The sequence below is a fragment of the Ipomoea triloba genome, chromosome 13 (genome assembly GCF_003576645.1).
Source record: "Ipomoea triloba cultivar NCNSP0323 chromosome 13, ASM357664v1".
In the NCBI taxonomy this organism is placed as follows: domain Eukaryota; kingdom Viridiplantae; phylum Streptophyta; class Magnoliopsida; order Solanales; family Convolvulaceae; genus Ipomoea; species Ipomoea triloba.
The window spans coordinates 6204951-6214198 of record NC_044928.1 but is presented as its reverse complement, the minus strand read 5'-3'; the positions used below and the strand labels follow the sequence as shown (position 1 = coordinate 6214198).

Here is a 9248-nt window from a genome sequence, read left to right as displayed (position 1 = left end):
TTTTTTTTTTTTTTTTTTTTTTGTAAATTTAAAGCTCGAAATGAATTGTCTTGCTTTTGTGAACATCCATGTATCCTCAAGGAAACTCCTTCAAGTCTCTTCTTCTTCTTCTTGGTTAAAAAAAAAAAAAAAAGTCTATACTAAGGAAAAATAAAAGTTACAAAAAATTTTCTTCTTCTTCTTGGTTAAAATAAAAAAAAAAAATCTATACTAAGGGGAAAAATAAAAGTTACAAAAATTTTAGCATTGTGACTTTAATGGAATTCGTCATCAGCTAAGACCAGACATCTTAGAGTTGTCTACCAATTGCTGCCACAATATGCCGCTGCTAATATAATCTACTGATTGCTGCCACAATCCGCTAATAGCTAACCGTTATTTCTGAGTGTAATAAGCCTTCGAAGGGGTGTCCTTGTAAGTGGAAATCATTTTCATATCAAAATGTCATTAGTCCGATTCTTGCCAACTCCCTCTCAATCGAATTATCCCACAGAGTTTCCCTAGTGCGATTTACTTCTCATGTGTGGTTTGCTAGCTCAATTAATTAACACCGTCGAGTAATAATTTAATTACAAGTTTCCTCATCATAAAAAAAAATGTAATAGTATAGTTTGTAAATTTATATTTCATCTACTCTTAACCCGTTATGTTAGAGAATAAAAAGAAGCATTCCTTCAACAACTATTGATATAAATCTCACTTGAATCTCGCAAGGAAGTTTTAGAAAGTCCTAGCTCTCCCTCAGCATTAGGCAAATATCTTGTGCCAAACAAGGAAAATGGTCCCATAATTTGTTTGATTTGGCAGAATGTTATCCAGGATTGAAGGGGAAAAGCTTAACAAATTTCTGAAAACTACATATTAGAGAAAAACATGAAGGGGCAAAATGGTAAATTACATGTTAGAGAAGAAAATAAAGTCTACAAAGTTACGACTTTAAGAGCAACACTAATATAGTTTTTGGGTGGTTTTTGAGGATGTTTTTGCTGAAGTGAAAGAGAAAGGAGAGAGGAGATTTGATATTCTGGGATAAAATCATAGTTTTTGTCTCCATAGTGGGACCTATAAAAAAATATTACATTCTGGTCACATGAGGCGCACCACAAGCACCCAGTCAAGCGCATGCACTTGTTAATCTGAAACTTTTCTTTCTTTTTTCTTTTCTTTTTTTTTTTTCAGATTTTGTTTTGCTTTTCTTTTGTAAACTAGTGTTATTGAGGATGCTCTAAGTTAAACATCAACTTTTTGGAATTTCACCTTGACCCAAAATTTTATTACTCCTTATTATTTTGACCCTAAAAACACATTTCAGACTTCAATTTTATTATAGAATATTTCAAAAATGTTTTCGAGAACTTTTACACAGAGACACGTTTAGACAAGTTTTGAATGTTTCCGTACATAGGTAAAGTATTATCATTCTTTCATATAATAAATGTTTAATGTCTATTTATTAATGATATCATATCATTATATCGAACAAAAAATAAATAAAAATTAAATAAAAAACTCATCAATAAGAACAACCCCAACTGTTGAGAAATCGCTAGGTTTTTTGTCATCGGGAAAAGAAATAGCAAAATAAAATAAAATAAGGAGAGTGATCGGAGTTGGTGGTCACCCTCAACGTGGCCACTAAACGCAGCCGGTGCAGAAAACACGCACCAACCTTGTTTTTTGTTTTTCTTTTTTCTTGTGGGACCCACAAAGTTAGACAAAGCCCACATTACTACCATGTATCCTCTCTCTTATCCACTCTCCCTTCCACCTCACCCAGAAAGTAGGAAAAAAAAAACCATTTTGTGTTTGTTGGGATGCTCTAAGTGATTTTTCCATCTAGTTTGTTATGAGTCAGTTTAGATGGGCAATGATTGCACTTCTTAGTTGAGGCAAACACAGCAGGTGGTTTGCCATCTCTGCAGCTAACATCACTGCCTGTTCCTTTGTCAGAACACAATACCAACAAATGATAGCAAATGAAACATTCCAGAATGTAGTGTAACAGTTTGCACCAAACCACAATGCCATGCCTTCACAGACCACATGATTGGACCACATTTTTTCCTCTGTGCTACATTAAAGCAAAAGTATGATGACACATGTAACAGATAATGAAGTCTGCATAAACTATCAAAATTAATGTCACTTCATCACATTATAGCAGATAGAGCCTTCCTAAAGTGCATGTTACAATGTCTGCAAGTTGCAGTATTAATTTAAGGCAATATGGGCACATGTAAGAACAGAACAACCTGCCATGGCTATGAAAAATTGTTATATTGTATCGTGAACCTGATACAAAAATTATGTATTTTCAGTTAATATATTTTGTACTTACAGTTAACCGTTTTTGTACATGTAAACAAATAACTTGATAATTGCCGACACATAATATGACAGCTACAAGTACAGAATATGTCAAGTACAGATACAGAATTTAATAGTTATTTTTGCGACAATTTATGAGGCTTTTTTCATGGGCACATAATTGTGTGGGGAATGCCCTAAAATAATATAAAAGATTCAAGTGAAGTGCTTTTCAGCTTATCCCTGTCAGTATAAACAAGTCACAAGTCTTCCTGGAAGGGATATTATCAGGTGGTGGGGGCAGAAGCCAGTTCATTTCTTAGAATTCAGCATCTTAAAACATGGCAAAAGTAATGCCCGGTACTTGAAAAGCAATAGTTCAGTATTTATAGACAACAGTGTTTCTTTTGGAGGATGACCGATTAGAACAGCATGCCTTCTACCTTTAAGCATGATTAAAAGGATTGCACCCGAATCCTGAGAACCTCTTAAAGTCTTTGTTGAGGAGGTAAATTGCGAGATGTGTCTCAACGATCTACGTTTTCCCTAAAGCCTACCCCTTGTAGGAATCAAACCCTACACTGTGAATCCTGAGGACTTCCACTTGTCCTAGAGTCTTGGTTGAGGAGGTAAATCGCAAAATGTGTCTCATGGATCTACATGTTCCCTAAAGTCTACCCTCCCTTGTAAAAATCGAACACTACACTGTGAATCCTGAGAACCTCCAATTGTCCTAGAGTCTTGGTAGAGGAGGTAAATTGCAATGTGTGTCTCAACGATCAACATGTTCCCTAAAGTCTACCTCTCCTTGTAGGAATCGAACCCTACACTGTGAATCTTGAGGACCTCCACTTGTCCTAGAGTCTTGGTTGAGGAGGTAAATCGCAAAATGTGTCTCAAAGATCTACTGTTCCCTAAAGTCTACCTCCCCTTGTAAGAATTGAACCATACACTCTGTGACTGCCAAAGAACAAAATTATTAACTCTTTTTGAATTGGTCAACCAGTTAAATTATGTCGCGAGGGCTAGGCAGGGTCATAAGGCCTACAATTCCTAATTGAGAACAAATCAAATTTCCATGAAGAACAAGGCATGCCAATGAAGTGTGGGTGTGCATTTGCAGGAAAGAAATATATGCAGTGTGGTGGAGGTCAACTATCATCATGCATTACAAGTACTCAACATATAGGGGTTCAACACATAAATGCTATGAATACACAATAAGATGACAAAATTAGGTGAACTAAAACGAGAACCGTGAGAATTGCTACTTAGCACAATACACAGAACAGGAGACCGATGAAACCGAAACTAGCAAAGTAGCAAATATTTGTAGTTATTTGTAGCAAACCGTAGATTTGAACATGAAAGAAGTCATTGAACTAGCCATGTACAGTAAAAGGAACAAAAGGAATCAGTATTCAATCAACTATGCAGAAGCCATAGCACAAAGGATCTTTGATATCAAACATGCCTAACGCTAAAGGCTCGGGGACAAACTTCCACCAGTAACCAAGACAACATTTGTGCAATTGGATTAGTTCGTGGTCCATAAAACAGCTGTGAACCACTTAGATTCCTAGGAGGTACTATGATGAACCAGATATCAAGGTACATGTTTGTGAAAGACACATATGATCAAAGTCCAAGACACATTTCGTTTTTTTCTGTTCCCTTCATCCCCCTTTTCCAGTTCTCCCATCTCCTCACTGTTTCATTTCCACACCTAATGCAATAAATAAAATGAGGGAAAGGGCAGCATGTGACATCCTATCAGCTAGAAGACAAGTTAAGAGGACAATACAGTAATAGTACACTTTGACTTCACATCAAGCACGGGCGAAGAATTTTAATGGATTGTGTATTACACAATCATTTCAAATCCTTTCAGCACCGAAACTTTCAATCAGTAATACAGTTAGGGCTAATGATTGTTGTTGACTGTAATAAAAAATGAAAATCCCAATGCCAATAAAACGAGGGCAAAGAATCTTTATCGTTCAAATGGGGGCTACACATGCTCGCAAAGCAAATAAGTGATATAAGATCTAAGTTCTAATCTCAGAAACAATCTTTGAAAAACAATCCCTAACTCACTGATCTTTCCGAGCCTGGGATCTCGTTGGCCTGGCTGGTTTAATTACATTACCAAGTAGGATCAATGCAATAGGTATAACCGTTCCAACATAATATACACTGCCATACGAAGCAAGTGTTTCATGGAGGCTCAATACCTGAAAAACGTGAACAATAAAGCTACCAAAGATTACGCATTATTCGTTAAAAACAATCAGTCTTGGATAAGGCAGGAATTTTACCATGAAACCAACGCAAGAGTAATTGAGAACCAGAACAGTGTAGGCGAAGTTCATCAACACTAGAATGTTCCGAAGGAAAGCGTTACCAATAGCCTGCTGCCATCTGTAAATGACTGTTCATAGATCACACAAGATTAGATGCAAGCAATCACAGAAATACTCAGCTATGTTAATTACAATCTGAGAGAGTGCTAAATTACTACCTCTCGAACCAGCAATCATAAGAGCAGATTGAACAAAGAAAAAAATATACCCGGGGTATAAGCCCTGCAATGTTGAGGAACCACTAGTTAGACAAGCAAGTCTATAAAACTGTTAAAAGAATTGGGCAAAAAAACTTTATTTGTAGTTTGAGATAAAAAATTGAAATCAAATACCAATGTGAGGAGCAATTGAGAAGGAAGGAACATAAATTTAAGAGCAAAAGCAGTAAACAGATTACAAACCAAAAACTCTAAGAAGAAAACCATAACTGAAGGAGAGAATAATAGGAAAAGAAAGGATTATTTCATCCTGAAATAGTGGCAATAAAGTGATAAACAGAAGATGTCAAAACAAAATAAAAATAAAAATACAAATCAGCCAGTCAGCATGACATAATAATTACATTTGAGTTACCAAACTATATCAAGAAGATGTCAGCACATTCCGAAAGATTTGCTGTATCTATTCATTGAAAATTAGCAAATATAATATGCCATTACTTTTAATAATTCAAGTAGCTCATGGAAGAGGGATAAGCAAGGAGTTTATGGTAAAAATTTTCACTTACATGCCACACAGCACTGACAGTCTGAGTAGCCAACAACTGGAAGAAACCAGGCTTCTTGCCCTTGCGAATGAGCCTCTCATAGACATCTAGACAATTAAAACAATATATTAATGAAGTACAGAGTATGAAATGTTAGAAAATCACAGCATGATTCTTGGCTGCTCTAAATGTGCATTTCCATTTCAACTTGCAGAGTTACAGGATATTTATATATAATATTCAGCCCATAACTTTCACTTCTTAGTATCCCAGGCAAACTCATATTTCACCATGTTTTTTGTCCTCTTTTCTGAGGTGGCTTTTCTCCAGTCCCCATCCCCACTGTGAGGAGATGATGCAATATAATAAGTTCCTGAGTGAAACATTTGGCGCCTAACGAATCCCTATCCTATTGACAACCTATATCAATATTCCATGACTAAATGTATCACAGATTTCATGGTTATCACTCCATAGCACTCATAGAGTTTAATCATAGAGCAAGCATGTCAATCCAATAAAAAGTACTTCCATCCTAAACCACTGTATCAGATAAAAACATGTACAAGTTACCCAGATGAAAGTGAGCAATAACTTGCTATTTACCAGCTTGAGATTCTTAATTTCCATGGATTAGGTGGTCCTAAAAGTTCAATAAAGAATAAATTTTAGTTGATTTTTAATTATGCATTCATTATATAACTCCAGACCAAGGTTTTGCATAGTAGTGCCATTCAATACAAATGTCGTTCTTCATAGTTTCCAGCACAAACTTTAAGTAGGCAGGAGTCTAGTCTGATCTGCAAACTACCCAAACACCAAGACTAAATGGTAGAATGATTACGTCAGTGCTAGGTTTTACGATTTTTAAGAAGCGACTTACAATGCCATAGTGATAGTAGTAAAGTTTTATCAATCTAATCAAGCAAGAAGCAAGCATCCACCACAACTACACAAGTGAAGCACTTTCAATGCAATTTTATCCAAATGGGATGTATAAATTATAAGGACTATTGACTTACAATGCCGCAGCCAGGTGCTGACTTGTATGTTCCATACAAGAGGTATTTGAACTGAACTCTTTGCCAGTTCAACACCCAATATGTCAACATTTTTTGCACGGTCCCACCGTGGTTTTGGTGGAGAAGAATCTGTCCAGCCACTGAAACCCAAACCAGAAATAATGATAGAGGCTTCTGAGATTGACCAAATAAAGTAATACTTCCAACGTGCAGTGAAGCCAGCCATGTACTGATATCCCAACCGTTTCCAAAATCCCCACCCTTGGTATACTGAATCAGTAAATCTGGAAAGAGGGTAATGAGGGACAAGGTATAGATACAATCCCATACAAAATCCAGCTTGAAGAATAGCCCTTAAGGTTGGCACAAAAGGTGACGGACGCCCTTTCTCGGAAGGCTTCCAGATCTAGTCAAGTTAATGCAGGAGCAAAACTGCAAAAGTTAGTTATTCTTCATGATGAAATCATAATACAGAATGAAAACATCAACATGCTTTACTTACGCCTTTTCTCTCTGTCCACTCAAGGTAATCCTTTATTTCATACACTGGACCAGCAAAATGACTTCCACAACAGAGGCAGTAACCAATGTACTCAAGCAATGATGGTCGATTGAGCAAACGGTTTTTTTTCTGTGCCTCGCGTAAATCTTCCTCGTTCAGCAATCCATCTTGGTAATTTATCACACATGAAATGATTTTCAGTGTAATTACCATTAAGGCACCTAAAAATTGGGGGGAAAAAAAAGTAAATAAGAATCTACTTGATTGAAATTAACTGTAGATATAAATTCTAACTGAGTTTACCACAATACTTATATATTACAACAGTGTTTCCAAAGAACGAGATGCAAAAGTTAAAACAAGAATGAAAAGAAAATAAATAAATAAATAAATAAATAAGGAACAATATGTTTCTAAGATGATGAAATGAACATCAAGCTTATTCGAGCAGCTTTTCCTACCACTGACGGCAAGTGCACAGAATATAGAACTAAAGAAATTCCATTAGAAGGCAGAAAAAGGATGATTACCGAAGACAGTTTTTCTCTGTAAACAGAAGGATCTATACCTCAAAATATTGCAAGAAAAGTGCACTGTTTACACAAAATGCAAAGTACTTGTTCTTTTATTCATCAATGCTATGGCACATATAACATCCTTAAATTACGGAAACACAATGCTAAAACTTAGTAGCGTTGCACTCGGAGGTGGCCAGGTGATACCAGTCTAACTCGGTTGGTATTGCTATTGTTTCAATGAAAGGCTTTTGATGGCCTGATGCTATTCCTACTAGGTTTAAAATCTCTTGAAACTGCTGCATCATGGACATCAAGTGAATTCTCTCATGTTCAATGTGAAAATGTTAATTTTTCTAAATGCCCTATGATATTTGAGCTGTTTTGGCTTTAATGACTCTGTAACTCTAGCCAAACTAAAGAAAAATGGATGTAGGATTCTCCCATTAAAATATTTTTAAATAAATAAACAAATTAGATGGTTCAAGGAATAATTCCATTACAACCAAACAGACTCAAGATTGGTAGATAGAGAGGTAGTTTTTACCTGTAGCATCAATTCCTCCTTCTTTCCATGCATCCCCACTCATGTAGTATACGTGACTACATGTATAATATACTCAGTCAAGAATTTGAATATTTTGAAGAAAAAAAAAATGAACTCTAACTTCATGAAATAGAAATTGTTTCGTTATTACTATAGGTAAAATGCAAAAGATTCCATATTTTGAAATCTCCCCTTATCTACTCCCTCTTGCTCCTAGCATTCGATGCTGAATTTGAATGAATCCCAGTCAGTTCCAATAGCATTGAAAAGAATAGCTATAAAAAATATGAATTAACATGACATTTTTTTCTTATTTTCCTTAAGGTAAAACTAGATGAAAAAGCTAAACCTTCAATAAATGAATGCACAAAAATCATAGAATTGCAATTGAAATTAAGTACTTTACCTGAATTATTAATTTTTACATCAAATAAATGCAGTTTCAAAATTTTAATACCCATGCATCAAAAATCACTCAAACACATAACAAAATCAGAAAAAGATGAAATCTTTAGAAACCAAGGGAGCTGGACAGAAAATATACCATCCAATGAGATAGCCAAAGGCCAATAAGAAAGTGATGGCTCCACAATAAGGACGGTTAATAAGCATCGAAGCGTAGCCCAAGAGCATGGGAACCAAGAAGTGGAGATTCGAGGAGAACCCAAAGGACAAATAGGAGAGAGCGGCGCCGGTGGCGGCGGCGTAGATGTGCCTCCCGGTTGCGCCGCCGGGAACAAGGCGATGGATTAAGCTTACCGGAATGGTGGCAGCGAAGCATAAGAGGAATCTGAGCACCGGCACTGATATCCCGATCGCCGACGCCATGAATTCCATCTCCGGCAGCTCCATATCTCCGGATGAGACCTCTCCGTTCAACGACTAGTGATTTTGTCTCTTCCTGGATCGCAAATTCTCAAGGCTCCGTGCACGCGATCGAGATAACCAACGCGGAATATTTGTATATTCTGCAAGTCGTGCAAGCACTCCCTGCAGTAAGTACTGTTGTAGTATTCTAATATGGAAAATAGATGTGGAATATGTCTTTCTTTCTTTCTTCTTCTTCTTCTTCTTTATTTTATTTTTACTTTGTTGCTCATATTTTTAATTTAAAATTGTTCAAGTATAATTTGGGTGGTCGAAGTTTCTTTTCTTTTTCTTTTTTTTTTTTATAAAAAAAAAACTACAATTAATTAATGTCATCCATCAAAATATTACAAAGGAAAGAGGGTGAGAAAATCACTCTAAAAATAATTGTGTGTGCAGATCGATTCGCAGAGCATTTA

General features: G+C 36.1%; 1 protein-coding gene across 1 annotated transcript; it reads right to left on the bottom strand.

Moving 5' to 3' along the window:
* Positions 1 to 4099: 4099 nt before the first annotated feature.
* Positions 4100 to 9007, bottom strand: LOC116002768 (lysophospholipid acyltransferase 1-like). The gene is made up of 8 exons (XM_031242931.1): positions 8507 to 9007; positions 7963 to 8018; positions 6901 to 7121; positions 6399 to 6804; positions 5398 to 5483; positions 4829 to 4892; positions 4626 to 4738; positions 4100 to 4541 (listed from the first exon to the last, which is right to left on the bottom strand). Exons 1-8 carry the CDS (start codon positions 8812 to 8814, stop codon positions 4401 to 4403), a joined length of 1395 nt encoding a protein of 464 aa, XP_031098791.1. The 5' UTR covers positions 8815 to 9007; the 3' UTR covers positions 4100 to 4400.
* Between the last annotated feature and the right edge of the window lie 241 nt (positions 9008 to 9248).